Below are 21943 nucleotides of genomic sequence, written 5' to 3' on the forward strand. Positions count from 1 at the left end.
AGAACAGTTTCCCTCTGGGAGGAGAGGTGCCTGGCAGGAGTTCAATCGCGCAGTCGTATGACCGATGTGGCGGCAGAGACTTTGCCTTAGATTCAGAGAAGACCTCCCGTAGGTCATGGTAGCAGGAGGGCTCCGCGGTCAGGTCCGGGGCGTTACAAGGTTCTGTTAGCCGAACTGGCGCGACTTGAATACCCCTGTCTTCCTGGACAGCGAAACAGCGACTGAGACAGTCCTCTCCCTGTCCTCTTGATCTGACCTGTGGTCCAATCTATGTACGGATTATGTTCTTTGAGCCACAGGCTGCCCAAGATGATGTCGCTACTACGTGCGTTGAAGACATGGAAGCTAATACGCTCCGAGTGAGTGTCCGGAAAGCTCATACGTAGCGTCTGAGTGCGATGTGTAACCCGACAAAGGAACTTGCCGTTGGCGGTATAGGCGTGACGAAACCGTTGCGTGGGGAAGGTTGCTGCCCCCAGCTCTTCGACCACGCGGGGATTTATCAGGTTTTCTTCCGACCCAGAATCTATGAAAGCCGTCACAGTGCATGAACGGGAGTCCGTTCCCAAGGTGAAGTGAAGAAGGGACCTCCCTGACCCCGCCGCGGTGTACCGCACACTCACTGGAGTAGAGATCCTGATGTCAGAGTGCTCTGGTCGAGTTGGGCAGCGGGCGATCAAGTGTCCCAAACGCCCGCAGTAAAAACAGCGTCACTCTCGTCGCCGACGTAAGCGCTCCTCCACTGAGCCGCCAAGCCCCTCCACTTGCATGGATTCCGATGAAGCCGACAACACGGGTGGCCGGGAAGCGGAAGCAACCGGACTGAGACTCTCCCTCTCCTCCTCCCTCAGGCCCTCCATCTGCCTCTGCACGGTGAGGCGCTGGTCCACCTTGAGGGCCAATGCGATGAGGGAGTTAAGCGAAGGCGGAAGATCCATGGCAACGAGGTGGCCACGGATCTGTGGGGACAGTCCCTCGTAAAACGCATCATGGAGGGCTTCCTCATTCCAACGGCTCTCGGCAGCCCGAATCCGGAACTCAATGGCGTAGTCGGACACCCGGCGACGTCCCTGGCGAATTGTCATGAGCGAGGACGCCGCCTGGCGTTCCGGAGCCGCGTACTGGAACACCTGGGTGAGCGCGCAGACGAAGCTCGCCCATGAGCGGCAGGTCTCCGAGTTATGGCTCCACTTGGCGGTGGCCCATGCCTCCGCCCTCCCTGTCATGTGGGAAATGACGAAGGCGATCCGGGAGCGGTCCGTGGGAAAAGCAGAGGCTTGCAGCTCAAAGTGGAGATCGCACTGCGCCACGAAGGGCTTGACGTTACCGGAGACGCCTGAGAACCGCTCTGATCGAGAGAGCGGAGTGATGGCGGCACGGGGAGGCACAGGAGCGGCCGCGCTAGCTTGGGAGGCTAGCCACGGTTCCAGCAGCTCCTGGATCTGGTGAGTCATACCCTGGAGAGCAGCCTCTTGCTCACCGAGGCGTTTGCCGTGCACTTGCAGCGCACGGCGAATGGCTTCAGAGTCGGCTGGGTCCATGTTCTGGCTAGATCGTTCTGTCACGATACGGGGCTCAAGGGTGGACCCAAATGCACGACTCCAGAATCAGCAGACAGTACAGAGGAAACCTTTATTCGGTCCGAGGTCTGAGATCAGGTAGACAGTCCAAACAATCCGAAGTACCAGTACGGATGGGCTTACGAGGGTGGTCAGTGGACAGGCGTGGGTCGGTGTACGGAGATCAGAAGTCAGGAAAGCAGGAGTGTGGGAACGAGGCATCAAGAGCAACGATCTAGCGAAGTATTTGTCGTCCCCCGGGTCCTATATGTACTGGGTCTAATCAGTGTTCATGAGGCGCAGGTGTGCACCTTCTGATTAGCTGGCCACGCCCAGCCCGGGCTGGAATCCAGGAGCATGACAGCTCCATCTTCCCGTGAGCATGAACACGATGAGAAGTATACGAAATGCATGGCTGTAGGCTATGAAGTTTTCAATTGCTGCAACACCATTGTGATGTCAAATTTCACAAGAATTTGGGGACTTTATCAGTGCCGTCTCAAACTTTAAGTGGTATTACACTGCAGTTTTGAAAGTTGGAAGTTTGAATCTATAGAGATCCCAGTTTTCTGAAATGCAGCATTAGCAACCATTCAAAATGGGTAAAGTTAGAATGCTTTTCTTTTTCTCTTAGAAGTATGATATTGTGTGTGATTTGTGAGTGCTATTGTGTGTGTGATATTGCCCAGAATGTCCTTGAAAGAAGTGAAATCTGTTCTAATCTGGTATTTGATGATCTGGGACAGTGAGTGACAGTGCCATGAAATAAATTTAAACCCCTTCTCAAATTTGGAATTTTTTGGCATCGTTTCCCCACTCTAATATTTAATATCATCAAAGAAATCCAGTGGTACCTCTGCTTAGGAACGTCCCTAGTAATGAAAAATTCAGGCTGCGAAACAACCTCCTCTGAAAAATATTGTCTTTAGTTATGAAGAATATTTCAGGATACAAAAAGAAAAAATATGCTCTGAATTCGCAGCCCCCAAATTCCACCGAACGTAAACATCCTGTATCTTGGCCATCCTCAGCAGCAACAACTAAAAGCAAGTGGGTTTTTTAATATTCTATATAAGAATGTTTGTTGTTTTCACATCTCTGTGAAGATATTTTGGCTCACTCTTCCTTTGCAAAATTGTTTGAATTAATCAAAAATTGAAATTTTCAGCATGAACTGACTTCTTTTTAAGGTCATGCTGTTGGATTTAGATCGGATTCAATCCGATTTACTACTTTGACTTTGACTAAGCTATTTCAAAACCTTTATTTTGTTTTTTTAAGACCAACAGAAATTTAATTTCTGGTATGTTTTGGATCCTTATCCTGATGCAGAACCAAAATCACAAATTAATGGCTGAACATTCTTCAGGATTTCTTGCTACAGAGCAGAATTCATGGTTCCATCAATCACAGCAATTTGTTCATGTCCTAAAGGAACAGGCCATTCATATTTTTTTTAACAAAGTAAGACAAGCCTTTATGGTGTTTTTGGTCGATCGTGGTTTTCGCCTTAGGACTCTGTTGTAGTCATTTCTGTTCTCGTGGGATAATCTTTGTGGACACACCATTTCAGGGAAGGTTCACTACTGTTCTGTGTTTTCTTCATGTGACGATGATGGCTCTCCCTATGGTTTACTGGAACCCTAAAGCTTTAGAAATGGCTTATGTAACCCTTTCTGGACTGATAATATAAATTCTTTTCTTTGCATCGTGTCATTTTGTAGCATCTTTTTTTAGATATTATGTTTGACTTGTATTCTGCAAATGACAGAAACCCCTCAACATTGACCCGCAGTGCCAATGCATTGTGGAGTCGAAAATGGCATCTTTCCATCTTTGCGTACATACATAGTTACATCAAAAAATGGAATTTAATCAGAAAACCACACAATTTAATTGGAATTGACTGATGTGGCACAAGTAAGTTGTGGGAGATGCTGCTTTGCTTGTGTAGTTAGAAACATTGTGTGGTAGGATAACCTACTGTGTGACTGTTAATTTGTGTCATGTACAATAAGTTCATTCGAACTGACAGGCACACAGGGATGTTGTGGTTAATGATATGTCTTAACTCTTGTCCTTTGACCGAAAGCATGGGATTCCCACGCCCTACTCTGAGGGCTTTCTATCTGGTCAGGAAAAGCTGAAGTAATAAGCCCAGTTTGCACATTTTATTTCCTTTCAAACTCTGATCCCAAGGCAGAGCTGTAGCCCTCACGTCAAGTATTTGGGGTTAGAGAGCAGCAGTGAAAAGCAGTTCACAGATCTGTGTCTAAGGGCATTGAGCTTCTCTGAGCCAGCGCCTCTTGGGGAGAGAAAGCTAAGCCAGCATAAGCTAATACCATCTGCCAGCATTGGCTTAGGGCTTCTCAAAGATCAGGATTCAAAGCAGGAGAGGTGCAAAAGTGGAACTTTTTCATTTGTCCTGGACCGCTTCATAGTAGTTATTTTCAGATGAATTGAAGCCACCTAACAAACAGCCTAAAAGGCAGATTATTCTTTCTGTGATGACTGACTGTGTTAGCCGTTGATGCATTAATGTCAGGTTTGTTTGTGACACTCATAAGAAACATCTCACTGGTAAAAAGTGTTTCAAAAAGGGATTTTTTTTTGTTATTGTCCTGTTGTGTATCACCTCTTCATGGGATCAATGGGTAGCAACTTTTGCTCACAGTCAGGGTCCTCTTACACTGCTACCTGGTTGTTCGATAACAATCGACCACTACGTTTACCAAGGAAAGAAGTCTTACAGGTTGAGTCTGAGAAACCTCTATCCCTGTGAGTTGAGCTTTCCTTCTAACGCTCAGTTGTATTTAGAAAAAGAGAAACAAAAATCTGAACAACTGCCACACTAATTTGACATCACAAAATGGAATGCTATTGTTTCCAGGAACACCTCACCAAGTGTGTTGTGTAAATCATTACAAGCAAAATAGTGTTTCTTCTCCTACTAAAATTTCAGGCATGCAATGGTGGAATTCAGCTTAGCAGCTTCCTTAGCAGTATAGTCATTTGCTGCCCAGTAGTGCTGTTGAGTGAGCTGTGGATCCAAGTTCTCCTTCTCTCTTCCTCCAACAACTCCTCAACACACACACACACACACACACACACACGCAAAAGCACACTATTCATCTTTGAGCCACAAGGAAAAAAGTTGCAATACTACTAGTGCACTACTGGGATGAGGCTGGGGTCAGTCGATGGTGCCCTCTCCAGCCCACAAGTCCCAGGCTGGTGCCATTATTCTGACATTGTGTATTAAAGCCAAGGGCTTTTGATGCTATTGATTTGGAAGGAAGGCGAAAGAAAGGAGAGATTGATGCACTTGCTGATCCAGTGGAGTTGCAAACCCAGGTCAGACACTGTATATTGTTCTTGTGCTTGTAAATAAAGCTATGGATTGGTAGACAATGCCTGTATGTGTAGGCGTTCATTTGCCCACGCCTGCGTTCATGCCAAACTGAGACCTTAAAGCACAACATGAAGAAGCCCTACCTACCCCCACTCAGAGCGAATTCCTATATCACTATAACAACAATTTAACAATACAAAGAAACCACATAGCAAACGGGAGGCTGTCATATGCTTGTGCAAATATTTGTATGGTTGCTTTTTTTTCTTTAAATAACATTTTAAAAAGCCAACAAAAGACCAAATTGACATGAAAATAACTACAGTACATAACCTCTGCCAGAAAGGTGCCAGAGACATGCATGGTTGAGGACAAACAAGTTTTACTGTGTGTAACAATAATAACAACAATAATCATAACAGCATCAGTGACAACATCAACAACAACAAAATAATAGTGAACGCTGTCAAGGTTCTTAAATGTACTTGAATAGTTATTTGTTCACACATCATTTTGTGGTCAGAGTGGAAGAAAGAGTGTGTTTCAATGGCCAAAAAGTTTCTGATTCTTGTATTTGTATGTGTCTTTGGTTCATGCATCTTGACTTCAGACTTAAACTAACCTTAACCTTAAGAGATTCAACACAATTCACTTCATATAAAACAAAATATAGTATAGCAAGTCTAAAAACAACCTAAAGAATGTACAGTGTGTCATCCATCAACCCATTGTCTACTTGGCCTGAGTCGGGTAATAGGGGCAATAGCCCAAGCAGAGAAGGTCTAGACTTCCCTCTCTCTGGCCGGTTTGTCAGTTTTTCTAAGGAACCCGCAAAGCCCGAGCATCTCATCAGGGAGGTGTTCAGTCATCCTAACCAGTTGCCAGAGCCACCTCTTTTGACTTGGCTTGATATGGAGAACAGAGCTTTTCACTTTTTCATTAAGGCAGTCCAAAGTCAGACACCTCATGGAAGGAACTCATTTAAGCTGCTCTTATCCATGACCTTGTTCTTACTGTCGGTCACTACCCACAGTTTGTGACCATAGAGTGGCAGCGCAGAGTGACCAGTAAATCGAAAGCTTTCCCTTTTGGCTCAGCGCCTTGATCTCCACGATATATAGATGGAGGGTCAGCATCCCTGCTGATACTACAGCAATACGTCTGTCAATCATTAGTCTTGTCTGCTTTGACTAATGAGAAAGACCTTGAACTACTGAAAACCTCTTCAATTCACCAAGGTTCCCTTGAGCAAGTCAACAAACCCCGGCAGTTTCAGCTCTTGCACGCCATCATTGGGTGACTCAATGTGATGTGGAACACAGAAACACCGCTTACATATCTTGAGCACCACTTTTGCAGTTAACAATTGTAATTATCAGACTGCATGAATGTCGTGTCACATTAAGCTATAGATTTTTTTTTTAATCAAACCTCATGTAAATATTTAGGAATTGCCATTACTTTGAGAGATGTTTGTTAAAAATTATGCATCTTTATAAAGAGGAGATTATTTAAATATACAAACAGGATGGTTGTGAAACTAAAATGGATTTCCCATGTAGACTTTTCTCACATACACAAACAAGCAAACAAACCTTCAATATTAGAAGATGGCTAGTGAGGCAATAAACGTGTTTACTCTAGAAAGATATTGTATTTTTAATGCATTTATCATGACTCATGAGTGTCTTCGGCATTCATTAGCATGTGATAATCATCACAGGGCCAATGGTTTTGACGGCTGTTCCGCATCATGATCAACTGTTTTTTATGCTCTCATATTTATTTATTTATTCATTCATTCAAAATGTTGTCCTCCTCATCCTTGTCTCTTCATTCAGTTTCTCCTTTCTATTGCATCTTCATTTATGGGCTTGTGAAACCTTGACTCATAAGCCAGGTCCAACTACCAGAATGCTCTCCATCATTCCTCACTTCACGATTAATATTTTCAAATTTTCACATTCAGCTGTCATATGATTTTGTGAATTTGCTTAGTTTCATCTTTTGCATCCCAATATAGGTCTTTCCTTATTTTTGTTCCACAATTCCCGTGATTTTAGCCACCACCCTAAAACCCTTCGTCTAACAGGTTTTTCTCTTTTGCAAATGGTCTGACATCAACTGTAATCGTGATGGCAAAATTAAGATTAAGAAAGAGCAGTGACAGGAAATTAAAAAGCTACAATTGGCCAGCAAATGGTACAGGGTGGCTCCCACCTCCTATCCAAAGTTAGCTGGAATAGGCTCCAAGCTCCCCTGGATCCCGAATGAGGACAAGCGCTACAGAAAATGTATGAATCAAGGAGATAGAAACTATTATTTGGAAAACATAATCTCCAAAACCCCACGTTCAGGAACCTCTAAAATATATTGGGGTCTGGGTTCATACAATTCAGTCTGACCAATTAACTGGAGAAAATACACTTCAAAAGTCCCACACAACTGCCAACTTGGGTGACTTCATTTGAGACTTCAGTCTAACTTGACTGACTATCAAAGGATTGAATCTGTATGTGTTCTGCACACAAATAACACACAGCCATTGTAACTGTACACCCATATAGTTATCCATACTTGCTTTCCACTTTGCGTGTGACTGATGGTGTTCTTTACAGTATCAACGGATATTTGTTAAGGCAGCACAGGCTGACTTGAATTTTCTTTGTGCACCAAATAACAGGATTTAGTTTCATTTGCAATCGCATGTTAGTAGTGATACGAGTCTGGAATAGCATTGAAACACTTGCTGAGAATCTTCTCAAGTGATTTTTTTTTCCTGCTGCGTGAGAGCTGAAATTTCAACATCTCTAAGTCTCCAGGTTTTGCCACGTTATTTTATTGGAAGTGTGTGCCGGTTTTGAGTTACTCAATCGCAGGCTCTGGATCCATACACATTTTCTCTACGCTGACCTGTTTTTTAGTCAACACCGCACAACTGCATTGCAGCTATTTAGCACATTATAGGAATCAATAACACAAATGGCCCACTCTCTTGTTGTTTTTATGCTTCAAATAAACCCCGGAGAACAATTTAAGGAAGTGTCACTTATAAAGTCAACAACAACATTATGGACTTGAAGTCACAAGCCATTTTACATCAGTGCGGTCAATAAACGTCTTCACACATCATGATATATCACATTTAATTCAGCATACACCAACCCATTAAAATCTCAGCAGAACCTTTTGTAGAGGTACTTTATTTTTATTGCTTAGACACCCAATGTCCTGCCCAGTGGCAGGCCTTGCAATATTATACAGAATGCAGTGCACCAGCGCTTAACTTTGCCATATATGGAGTAGTTCAAATCTCAAACAAATAAATAAAGCAATACTGATTATTAAATGTACAGTATCAGCATTTGCAGATGGTTTCAGCCGGGTTTTGGTAGTCAACATTTTGCTCTGACTAAACATTCAGAAGACAAAAAAATGCTGACGTCATCATGGGTCACTTCAGTCACCTTGTAAGAATGAATTTGAAATGTGATTGGTTAATTGCCTTGACACTTCAACTCTCTTCTTCATTTAGCATTTGCAAATAAAGAAGTTTTATTCATGAACTGTTTTGTTTGTTTGTAGGATTGGTCAAGCTGGGAGTTCACTGCGTAACATGCCAGAAAGTCGCTATAAAGATCGTCAATCGTGAGAAACTCAGCGAGTCGGTACTAATGAAGGTAAGTCACCTCCTTTCTCGATACGGCTCCGTCAATGTAAACTTGTTTGGTTTGTTAGAAACATTTTGGTCCAACATGTAAGGGAGAGAAGCAGTACCTCTGGCCTCAATTTGTGACTAAGAAAGTGTAGCGCCTCTCTAGTGTGTGATACTATGAGGAGAGGTAGCTAACCTGAGTTCTTTTCTCTAATAAGCCTTTACTCTTGTGCAGTTATTCAGTGTTCAAACATCTCTCAAATTATATTGTTCCTCAATATTATCTTTTAATAACCAACCTCCAAATATAAAATCCCCACTTTTACCCCAAATTTCGTACAGTCGAACAATCAACCTGGTTCTGTTTGAACATTTAATAACAAATATTAAATGCAAATCTCTTTACAAATGAACACACATTCGGGCTATTTTAAATGACACAAAATGTCCAGAAACACAAAACTAACTAAGGGCCCAAAGCAATACAACAATAGCTGGCAAAAGAAATACATTCAAACCCCAATGTCCTGGTAGTATTCCAAATGGCAGGAGGTTGAAGGTCTTGTCCTTGTCACCAAACACAGGCCTCGCTAGGTTGCGTTCACTTGTCGCTTGCAACGGAGCAAAGTCCCATGCGTCATTTTAGCCTCTGTTTTAGCGGCTAACTCCACCAATTTACGGGGTAATTTGAATAGTTCTCCCGAATGACACATTGTCTTTTCAGAAGTCCGTATCGAAACCTTTCGTCAACTTTGATAAATGTCCACTGGTAACTTACCACTTTTCTTCATGTAACAGCGACGAGTCCCTCACTCTCACTCCTCCCTCGCTTCTCACACGTTCTTCCCTCACTCCAAACAAGTCACTTCCTGTCCTTTAACCTCAAATGTCATTCAGTCACTTACACAGGTTAGAATAATAAATAAACTGATTTCTTTTCCATAAATCAACAGAACACATTTCAGTACAAAGTCTTCCAAAAGAAAACAAATTCAGCACAGTCAATGGGTTAACCCATTTGTGGGCAGCGTCCCATTTTTCGGACATCATGATTTTCACGAATTATATCCTTCAGTATATCAAAATATTTAAGTGTTTTAATCTGAAGTCATAATTTGGTATCAGGAGAGGATAAAGTTAGCACCTTTGCTTCTTGACCCAACATGGCTGCCTCAAGTTGTCATATAACTTAACCATGAACGAAAAATAAGTATTTGCTTGACTGTGGCCTGTTAGGAGACTTTTATCTCAATAAGGCAAAGAATTGCCACCCTGGCTATGAATGGGTTAATGAGGAATAATATTACAACACCATGCATCAAGAAAACCTTTATTGCTACTCAATTTGAACTTTTAATTCATTACCAGTATTTAATAAGTTGTTAACCGTAACCTTTTTAACCAGGTTACAAAAGCATAAAATTAAAGCCGCCGATTTTCCTGTCCTATCTTATCTTTTTCTTGTTAGTTTGCACATCCTGGAAAACTTGTCAGAGCTTATAGAGCACATACAGTAGTTAAGACTCCCAGTTGTGTCTATATATCTTTCTGTCAACTGGCAGACCGGGGGGATGATGTGAAAATCAGAAGGCTGTGTCCTCTATTGAAGATAGTTCTTTATGACTGGCTGCGTGTTGCTTGTCACTCTACAGAATAAATTTGGGATGATCAGATGCCTCCGTCATGCTTCCCCGATGGTTATGCAATCATGCCCTTCTCAATATTGAGCCGATGTGCAAACCTGCTGCTTGTGAGCACGAATGAGAGGCAAGTCCTCGGAGCTCTAGGCTAAAACAATGCGTGAGAAGTGTGGCAAACACACTCTCCCCAGAAAGCCATTGGACAAATAGACACACAACAACTCAGAGTGAACCTCCCAAAAAGGCCTCCTGTCATTGTCATAGAAGCTGCATGATTGTATCAAGATTCAGCGAAAAAGAGTCGAAAAGGTCATTTGCAAACAGACAGCTACATACTTTAAATATGTCATAGTGGGTTTGTATTTTTCAATAGTACTTCCCGTAATCTCATCATAATTGATAGTTGAGATGATTGTCATAGAACTTTATGGTTTGTTCATAGAAATCATTTGTGAATTTATTTTGCTTTGTGGGGAATAATGTGACAATCTGTGTGTGTGTTTTTTAATTATTGAAGAGCTGAGTTTGGTTTTCAACTCATCAGAAGCAATTTTTGGTAGACTGTCTTGGTTTTGATGAGAAAATTAAAGTTTGTTGTACTTTTGTCATGAGGCAGATAATAATGTATTGTAGATGGAATGGACACTGGTTATTCGCAAATACACCGTAGTTCATGTAACACTTTGTAATAGCATTACATGATCAACTGAAATTCATTTGTGATTTACCTAGGTTGACTAGCTCAAGCAACAGATGTTGCAAATCATCAGCTGCGCCTTATATTATGAGTGACCCGAAAAAGAAAAAAAAAAAATCTTACTTTCGAAAACACATAACATTGAAATTCAGACTTACATTTGGAAAACAAACAAACAAAAAACTAAAATAAAACAAATTTTAAATTAAATACCAAATTATTTTCCAAAATCACTGAAAACCACAGCTCAAGGATGAAAGAGCCACATGGGACTCTGGAGCTGTGAGTTGCTGACTCCTGAGCTGCATGCACTCTTCCAATTATCTGCACTCTCTGTCTTTGATGACAGTATGATGGGAGATTTTAGTGAAAGAGTGACTTTTTCCAACTGTGGTGCATCTTAAAACCGGTAAAAGGTCCATGCCCATGTGTGACTGCTTTCAGTGATTTTATTCAAGTGTTGCACTGATCACAATTGTGAGAGATTTTACATATAATACAGGTTTTTATCTACAAACCGTTTTTGCTTACCAGCTCTCCTGCTGAGCAATTCTTTTATACTTCCCTTTCAAAATTATGTAGCAAAACTGCTCATTGTTTTGATGGAATACTAAGCCATAGGGATGGAACACGAAGAAACTACCGTCAGGAAAATTTGTTTAACAGGACTCACACTGAGACCACACTATAATTGTTTGCTTAAGAGATTGAAAGCAGGGTGCAAACTTGCTTACACTACAGATTCTGCAAATGGAAAATGAATTCCTTCATTTGCATTTCTTCTGTGGCAGAATCTTTCACTCATTGAATGAAATGTCATTGCTGTTCTGATAGTGGTGTTTGATAAGCAGTCAATATTAATAATTCCCTTGGTTTGACAAGGTCTCCGCAGTTTACTCACTATTCTCACGTGGCATGCATCATCTTTTAATTTTTCCTTTCCCTGGGTTACGGTGTTCACAACATCACATTTAGAGGTTCCCAATGCCGCACTTGTGTAAGTTCAGTTACTACAATACTTCATTGTTTGTTTTTTATATATATATATATATATATATTATATATATATATATATATATCCTTCCAACATTTTTTGAGCTGCTCATCCTCACGAGGGTTGCGGGAGTGCTGGAACCTATCGCAGCTGTTATCGGGCAGGAGGCGGGGTACATCCTACTACAGGGCACATGGAGACAGACAACAGTCACACTCACATTAGGGGCAATTTAGAGTTTCCAATTGATACATGTTTTGGGGTTGTGGGAGGAAACCGGAGTGCTTGGAGAAAACCCACGCAGGCACAAACTCCACACAGGTGGGGCCGTGATGGAACCCTGGACTTCAGATCTGTGAAGCCAATGCTCTAGCCAGTTTTTCCACCCTGCCGCCTGGTCTTATCCAGTATGAGCAATAATAATTCATACATTATTATATGATTTTTGCATTAAAAGACATGATAGGTGTGTTAAACTAGACTGACTGTCTAATGCCGTACCTGTTACTATACCCCACTCATGCTTTGGTTGAAAACTACAAACAGTCAATCATTAAAATTTTGCTAACATTTTTAAAGAAAGCAAACTACATCAGCACAACATTCTCTTGCGGTTTTCCTCCTTTTGTCGTGACTTTTAGTGAAGCATTTATATGCATAAGGGGTGATCACTTGATTAGGGATAGCAAAGAGGACTGCAGCCCGGCTTTTAATCTCTCTGGTTTTGTATACAAAAAAAAAAAAAATTCCAAACAGCCCATACCCATATTTAAAAAAAGATTTTGGGCTTTGTTTCTGGAAGTGATTTTGAGACTTTGGTGTGGACAAACTTGACTGGCCTGCACAGTCTTGACCTCAACCTCATAAAACAGCTTTTGGTGAATAAGAGTTCAGACTGAGAGACAGGCCTTCTCGTCCAACATCACATTGAGTGACCTTACAAATACGCATCTGGATGAGTGAACAAAATCACCTATACACACTAAACTTTGTGGAAAGCACTTTGAGAACAATTAAACCTGCACACACACACATCTTTGCTGAGTTGTGGACAGCAGCAATTTCTGCTTTGTAGAGGGGAAACTCTCCAGCATCAAAAGCGAGAACAACTTTTCTTATTTTGCATCCTGTCATTGCGTGTTCCTTTGTCCAGTTGTCTTACTTCTTTTGTCCATATAGCATATGCATGTTATTTTATTGTAGCACCAGCAGTCACTGTCACTTAACCTGCTGTTTTTTTTTTTTTTTTAAGTCTGTGGATGTGCTGTGTGTTTTTGTATGTAGCTGGTGAGAAAGATAGTAACGCATAGCAAATAGGTTTCTGAGAAGATCAAAGCTTTTCCTGAAACTGCGCATTGGAGGCAATTACTGAACTCAGCTATTGTCAGTCTCCTCTTCTGGCCTCTGATAGGACTATACCTCATCGGTGGACTCAGACTCTGCTATCAGTGGGGACACGAGCGCACATATAGTTTGGAGGATTGGAAAATCTGGGGGGAAAATTTCTAATGATGTGGGTATTTTTAAAAACTGTTCGTTAATGGTACAACACTGGATTGTATCGTCATATTTTTTGCAGAAACCACTTTTTCCAAATCGTCTCACTGCTGCCCATTTGCATCTATGTGTTGCTCATGAGCGTGAACAGCGTGTGAGAGCGATCGGGTTGCATTTTGAGTAGGTGTGCGTGTGTTTCTGCATGTGTGCATGCGTGTGTTTACTGCCACTAGAGTTATACACATCAACTGTATTATACACATTTTCAATCTCCCCTGCCCCATCCTCTTCCCTAATGTGGTTTGTCAATTGAATGCAAAAGTCAAGAAATGGCATACATGAAGGCTTGGAAGAAAGGTGGATTTGACTTCGCCATTCAAATACCTGCCCACTCAGCTAAATGGCAACACAGTAGTCACAGGTTTTTTAGAGACTGCCGAGCCATGTAAATATGCTTCCATCCATTTTCTGTACCGCTTATCCTAACAAGAAGCATGTCCCTGCTTTAGCTGATCCCAGCTGTTTTTAGCCAAAAAGCACGGTGCACCTAGCGCTAGTCGCCAGCCAACTGCAGGGGACATTATAGACAAACAACCATTTAGACAATTTCACCAGTTTAGAGTGTTTAATCAACCTACCTTGGATATTTTTGAAATGTGAGAGCAAACCCACACAGGTACAGGGAGAACATGCAAACTTCCACACAGGCTGGGCCAAGACTTGAACCTGGGTCCTAAGAACTGTGAGGCAGATGTCCAAACCGGTTGTCCACTATTTCACCCCATAAAAACCGTCAGAGATTTACATATATTATTTATAGCTGCTTAAATATATTCACAATTTATGATCTAGCAGTGGTGAATGAAATAGTGAAGCTTGCATTGTTGGCGGTGACCACCTTCTTGGCATACTCAATTCAAATGAATGGAAGTGGATGATGAGCAGAAACCACCAAATATCCTCCTCTCTTTTTATTGTCATCCACATTCACATGACATTCCCTTTTGGTGGACCAAAAATCCAATTGTTGGCGGCTTTTGCTTCGAAACGATAATAACAGGGACAGTCGCCAGCAAAGGGGTTGTGGAGTGTAGAAGGGGAAAAAGCTGCACACATCGCCGAAGGGTGCTTCCAACTCCTCCTATTACAGGCAGAGTGGCATACAGGCAGGGTGACGTGTCGGGCTGGCCGTGGCCGATTACAGCACACTTTCATCAGACCCGACCGAGTGTGCCGGGGACCTGATGAAGAGAACCGTGATGGCAGGAGCATAGCAATGTGTTGCATATGAATGAATGAAGTTACTCCGCACTAAAGCACAGTGAAGGACGCTGGCCACCCCAAGTTGTCGTCTAGGCGCTAGTGGACGCTGTGATATGATATGACATAATCAGAGCCAAGATCTTTTCAAAATTAAAATTAGGGAAGATGAGCAATCCAACCAGATCAAAGTAATCTACATATCCCATTATAATGAGAAGTCCAACAGTTTCAAATTCCAGGGAAAACATACCAACAACATTACTTTGAAAAGGGACATATTGGGCATTTCCAACAACAGTTGAAATGCAAACCCAACAAAAGGACATAACAGGTGATTAATTGAAATTTTCACTGACGGCGAGTTGGACATCTGAAAAGTGGGAAGTGGCATTTTCGGCTAGTAGGTTCATGGACTGGCCGTGGACTGGCATTGGTTCTTGTATTACACTAACAAGCTCGCAAGTTAAGGAGCTCGGTCGATTGTGGCAGTGTCGTTCTTAATATCAGTGCCTCACTCGGAGTTGTTGTCTGTGGGTCAGACCCATGGGAAAATTTGTTATTTAGAGCTCTCAGTACCATGAGGCAACATGGGCCACGATTGCGCTTTCTGTAATCTGTGGGTTTTTACGGGAGCAGGTGATTGGCCCGCTGCCCAACCCCTGCATTTGGTGTTCCGTCCAAGTACTAGCCAGGACCAACTCTGCTTTGCTTATGACATCTGACAAGATCGGGATATGGGAAAGTTGACTCGCTACTGACCTTAACCACCATGGCACACACTATTTAGCTAGTAGCTGACCACAGACACTTCAGTACATACCTCAGGTATTTGATTGACAAGTGTCAGGCTCATCTTCAGCACCTGCATCGGACACATCCACACAGTCCTGTAGCTCGAGGATAAACCTTATTTTTCAAGATTTCAGAGCCTTATTTTACATATGTGATGGGTTTTTTTCAGTCAACTTCAGCATGCCTTTTGAAAAACACTTTGGTGGTAAGTCAAATGTTTAAAAAAAACACATTTCTTTGGTCTTTGGTGGATCTTTAAGAACCATTGAAAACATTTGAAGGAAATACAGTTAAGGATACTTATCTGAACAGAACCTTCCTTCTTGGAGAGGAATGGAGATCAAGTTAACGCCCTATTGTTTACCCATATATACTGCATGTAATGTATGTATACTACTTTATAGAAGGATTTCATGGAGTCAAAATCTACTTGAGAACTCAAATTTCAAGAACCTACACTAACACTGATTATGAAGATTACGAATGTGTGGAGAAAATATATACTCAAACCCCAATGCAGTCAACCGCACTCTGACAATTGAGATCAGAGGTTTTTCTCTGTTGCATTACAAGCAGCAGCAATGCGACTTTAATCCGCTGTTTGGTTGCAGGGCAGGTTAAATTGTTGCACGCAGCTTGCTCTGTTATCTATCAGGGAGACCAGAGAATCTTTAGAGCGCAGCAATGTGTGTGTTTGCCATTGATATGTTCCACATCTCTTCCTCTGAGCTAGCAAGTTGAAAGGAAATGATGCTGCCACTGCTGTTGGGAGTAGGAACAACTAATTTGCCAGAGTGACTTGCTCTGGTCCTCAAGAAGCACAGCATCAAATTCTCTCTGGGGTACGTGAATGAAGATAGAAAAAGAGGGTAAGGTAGAAGAACTGAGTTGAGAATGGAGAGGATGTCTGAAGTGGATGGATGCAGTTACTTTGCACTTAAGACCAGTGACAGCCCTTGTTTGCAGACCCCTGATGTTTGACATGTCCCATGGTCTTAAAAATGAAGAGAGTAGAAGACAAAGAAGGATTCCCACCTGTAGAATAGTCCACAAAAGCTCCAGGAAAGCTTGTAGAAATACCTGTAACTTGACCCTGAAGTATTCAAGAAGGGATCAATGGTCTTTTTTCCCATGAGGTGTTAATTAACAGAATCAATTGTTGTTTTAATTGTATGCCTCTTTTCCACAAGAGAGACTATTTCAATTATTTTGTGAGACTACATTTGTTAATTTCCTGCCATTTTTGTACATCTGTATAATAAAATCTGTTTACGGATGGTAGTTGGATCAATGGTTGTACTTCAATACACCTCATCTAAAATTACTAATGGACTAAAGACTCAGAGCGAAGCAAATGATAAAGTAGCTCCATGTATTGCAGTGGGCGGCCGAGGAGCAAAATGTCGAAGGAGAAGATGAATCGCACTTGCTTTAATCTTGTTATCCCGACATTTCTGTGACACCACTGAAGCTTTGTTTTTTTCTGCCATCTCTACCTGCCCTCCTAACGATTATGGATTGACCATTCACTCCCATCTCGGTTGTGCTGCAGGTGGAGAGGATATACAGTAGATATGCTTCCAATACACACATTAAGTATCAAACTCTTAATGTTGAGTGTGTGTGTGTGTGTGTGTGTGTGGTGTGTGTGTGTGTGTGTGTGTGTGTGTGTGTGTGTGTGAGCGAGCATGTGTGTATATTGCAGATCTTATGCCGACAGGCTGTAAAATGAATGTTTTTCATATGTTGCAGCCTTTCACGATGATCAATCAGTTGGCTTTGGTACAAAGCCAGAAGCTAGGGTTTTCCACCTTTATACCTTTACAGCTAATAGAATGGAAGCACAGAATGAATGTTCACTTGTGGTGTGGGAGAAATTGCTCCAAGTCATGTGATCAGAAGTATTTTAACTCATTCTGTTTTTCCTCATGTTTGGCCTTTCCATCCTGCTCTCGCTTCTATCACCCTATTACTGTCTAAATGTAGCCCAGTTTGAGCAATTCTTTTATTCATGACAACAGAACAAATTAATAGCCAGATAAAATAACAGGACTTTTAATTTGTCTTGCTCATGGGGGTTTATTTTCAGTGATTGCAATTTTGTCTTTAATGAAATTTTAATTCTAGAAGGTGGCAAATTTAGGACTTGTTAAAGTCCATCTAGGTTTTCTTTCCATGTATTGGCTAAAAGCAGATCCTTAACAGCATATTTAACAATTAACGAGTCCATCCCGAAACCTCATATAAAAATTATTGTTCATGACCAATCTTTTTAAATAGTGATTACTGTAGGCGGTATGGTGAATGACTGATTAGGACATCAGCCTAACTGAGTACCAACTGAGGTTCAAATCCCACCCTCGCCTGTGTGGACTTTGCATGTTCTAGCCCTGTGGCTGCATGGGTTTTCTCTGGGTACTCCGGTTTCCTTCCACAAAACATTAATGGGAGGTTTATTGAAGACTCTAAACTGTTGTTGTAGTAGTAAATGTGAGTGAAAATGGTTGTTTCTATGTGCCCTGCGATTGGCTCTTGACCAGTTCAGGGTGCACCCCGTCTCTCGCCACAAGATAGCACAGACAGGCTCCAGCTCGCTAGAAGGAAGTCACCACATCGAATTTGAAATTCTTGGAATAAGATTTCACATGACATGAATGCATTATTTTTAATTAAATAATATTGGAAGTCAATTCTACTTTGTTCCCATGTGCTGGAATAAAAGGGTGTTTTGTTCATCTCAAAATCAAGATTGTGCCAGATGGGGGAGGAACGATATGGTGCTGACTGAGATTGTGTGGTTTCTACACTTTTCCACCAAGATAGTGGGGTGGCTGCAATAATCGGATTCTTAAAACAATTGTGGCATTCGACCACAAACCCACAACCCCACAACTGTCAGGCAGATGTGCTAAGCAGTTTTTCACCGTGCCGCCTTCGGTAACGTTTTACGGTTAAAATAAAAAATGTATATATTTTTTTGTGGCTGTAAAAACAGAAAAAACATTTGAATACATTCGCAAAACATCCTTCTAAGGTTATTTAAAGATTTTAAACTGTCATTAGAATTAAAGCATGAATAGTTGTGTCAGTCTAAATCCGATTGACTGGCAACAAGTCACCTTGTGCCTCGGTCCCAAAGTCAGACGTCCTGTATATTTTGGGTAGTTGCAATGCCCCAAAATAAAGAAATAAATAAATAAATAAATTATATAGATAAGAACGACAGACAAGTAATTTCTGGGAGACTTGTGAATAGTTTAGCCATCATTGACTGTTCTGTCAATTGTTCTTGAGTTGATCTCTATTGACTAAAGCCCCAGTTAAATTTCTGAAAAAAACTAGCTAAAACCCAGAGACTGTCATCGCCATGCTTCAATGTGTGCTGTGTTATACCATGAAGTGCGAGGGAAAATTGCATTAATCAAAAATCCCTTCCTAAAAACAAGCTTGAATGGTCGCTCTTATTATTTATGGAGTTGATAAAAAACTGTATCAAAATAATATGGCTTAGTCTTAATCCCTTTATCAATTTGAAGGACAAAATGTGTTTTTGTGATGAAATGAACACAGTCTCCACCGTGTTCAGAATATGGTACAGTAGGGGCAGTATGCGGAGTGAGACTAAATGAACTGAAATTGGCAAGTATGTATACTGTATCCTAGTTCAAATGATTTGTGATTAATCCCCACCCCACCCCCACAAAAAAAATTTATGTAGTTCTGTGTCAGAAAGGCTTTTCTTTTTGTAATACGTTTACTTGATTATAATTAGTGACTGTTTCTTGTTAAAAGGAAAAATGTCACTGGAAGCAGTTTTCAAAATTGTTAGGGATTTTTAACCATTAATATTTGGCATAATACATTATATAACTTGTCTAAAAACATCACAGGAGAAAATAATTTGTGCACTATTACATCAGTTAGAATTATAGCATGTCCATCTTTTTCCCATTTCCCACCTCCGAACAATTCAAGGTCACCTTATCAGTTCTTTTGAGTAAAATATCTCTCACTAGAGGAAAAAGAGACTGAAAACCTGACAAAATGACATGTCAGATGAGCGACCTGTCAACATAACAAAGCCTTAGTCTGCCTGCCCATCAATGATAAATCACTCCCATGGGTGGCTTGTGCACATACTTGATGAACGGCCATTCACACAAACCTTGGCCTGTTGCACTCCATCCTAACAACCTGCACTGGGATCTAAACGATTCCTGATCACACCCTTTGACCTCGGGGTCCGGCAAGCCTTTCTCCCATTATACTCTATTATGAACAACGTCGTCCAGCGGCATGTCTGTTCGGGGTAAATAATATAGCCAGTCAGCAGTGTAAGTGACACCCCGATTTGTCAATCAGCATCCCAGATCTGAGTAAAACCAAAGAGAGTTTGAATAGAACAAAAGAAGAATGTTGCATGTAGATGAAGGAGTTCAGTCCATAATTGACAGAGATAATGAGCAAGATTTCAATGGGTGTTGAATGGATATGGGAGAAGGACTAGCAGAGACACTGTCAAAATTGATTTACATGTCTCTGGTATTGATCAAACAACCCCGTGTGGGAAATGTACCTCCCCGTCACAAAGGATACAATCATTATCAGAAAACCCTGCTGCTCGTCTCATTGACATCCCTTCAGACACGAGGTAATCGCGGTGAATAGTCAAGAGTAAAGTCCTTTTAAAAATCATTTAGTTTAAAAAAAAAAAAGCTTCCAACGAGGACCGTGAGTACTTAGTAGAAAGTTGGGCAAATAGAAACATCTTGCTTAAACTGGCTTATAGCCCAGACCACCGTAGTTTAACTGGCTAACAACGAGACGCATTTGTGATCAAACCATGCTGTTGAAGAAACATCGAACATGAGTAACTTCATAACTTGTACGACGAGAACCGTGAGGACTTATGGGAAATTTAGCAAGTCTTATCTTAGTACATCTTAGTACCCAAATTGGTGCTGTATCATTCACATTGAAGCTGCTCGGCCCAAGTTAGCCTAGCATGCTAACAACATTACCAACGTAGAGTATCCAAGAAGGACCAAACATCGAATGTAGTCTCAACCTTCAACTACTGGAGTGAGGGCCATTGTGGTTTGAATTCCTTCCATCCACATATCCTTTAAATTGCCACATCCTTTATATTTTCACACAGGTAGTATGTGAATTGTGTATCTTATGTGCTGACTTTGTTTATTTGATTGCTTGTTTTGACTATCTGCAGCCCGAGGCAGGTCACAATTCCTGTGCATCCTGTAGACCGGGCCCAAGCCCGGATAAATGCAGAGGGTTGTGGTAGGATGGGCATCTGGCATAAAACTGTGCCGAACATATATGAGTGTTCATCAAACAAATTCCATAATGGATATGTTATGGCCCGGGCTAACTACGCCTGCTCACGGCACTGTTAATCTGCAAGGCGTAGGTAGAAATTGGGATAATGTAGGTCGAAGATAAAAAAAGAGAAGGAAACCGGCTTCGTCGGCAGAAGAAGAAGAAGAGGTGTGCACAGACCTTACAACTGTGTGTAAGGACTTTGAATGTTGAGACTATGACAGGAAAAGGTCAGGAGTTAGTTGACATGATGATTAGGAGAAAGGTTGATGTATTGTGCAACCAAGAGAGTAAGTGGAAAGGGAGTAAAGCTAGAAGCTTAGGAGCAGGATTTAAATTATTTTAGCATGCAGTAGATGGAAAGAGAAATGGAGTTGGGGTTATTTTAAAGGAAGCGCTGACTAACAATGTCTTGGAGGTGAAAAGAGTATCAAATCGAGTGATGAGGCTGAAATTTGAAATTGAGGGTATTGTCTATAATGTGATTAGCGGATATGCCCCACAGGTAGCATGTGACCTTGAGTTGAAAGAGAATTTCTTGAAGGAACTAGATGAAGTAGTCCTGAGCATCCCAGAGAGAGCGAGAGAGAGAAGAGAGAGTGAGAGAGAGAGAGAGAGAGAGAGAGAGAGAGAGAGAGAGAGAGAGAGAGAGGAGAGAGAGAGAGAGAGAGAGAGAGAGTTGTGATTGGTGCAGATTTCAATGGACATGTTGGCGAAGGAAACAGGGGCGATGAAGAAGTGATGGGTAAGTACGGCGTTCAGCAAAGGGACTTTGAGGGTCGGATGGTGGTGGACTTCACAAGCAGGATGGAATTGGCGGTGGTGAACACTCATTTCCAGAAGAGACAGGCAGATAGAGTGGCCTACAAGAGCGGAGGTAGAAGCACCCAGGTGGATTATATTTTGTGCAGACGATGTAATCTGAAGGAGGTTACCAATTGTATGGTAGTGGTCGGGAGAGTGTAGCTGGACAGCATAGGATGGTGGTGTGTAGGATGACTCTGGTAGCGGGTAGGAAGATTAATAAGACAAAGGTAGAGCAGAGAATCAGGTGGTGGAAGTTGAGAAAGGAAGACTGTTGTGTGGCCTTTCGGAAAGTGGTGAGACAGACTCTAGATGGACAGGAAAAACACCCGGAAGACTGGAATACTACTGCC

At 41.7% G+C, this 21943-nt stretch overlaps 1 protein-coding gene across 3 annotated transcripts in view; it reads left to right on the plus strand.

The window, feature by feature from the left end:
- Nucleotides 1-21943, plus strand: part of brsk2a (BR serine/threonine kinase 2a) — a 222607-nt gene that overhangs the window by 124600 nt on the left and 76064 nt on the right. For all 3 annotated transcript variants that reach the window (XM_061821483.1, XM_061821481.1, XM_061821482.1), the window contains exon 2: nt 8497-8591. In XM_061821483.1, coding sequence (XP_061677467.1) covers nt 8497-8591 — 95 coding nt within the window. The remainder of the gene's footprint in view (nt 1-8496; nt 8592-21943) is intronic.

The sequence above is a fragment of the Syngnathoides biaculeatus genome, chromosome 6 (assembly GCF_019802595.1).
Source record: "Syngnathoides biaculeatus isolate LvHL_M chromosome 6, ASM1980259v1, whole genome shotgun sequence".
Taxonomy (NCBI): domain Eukaryota; kingdom Metazoa; phylum Chordata; class Actinopteri; order Syngnathiformes; family Syngnathidae; genus Syngnathoides; species Syngnathoides biaculeatus.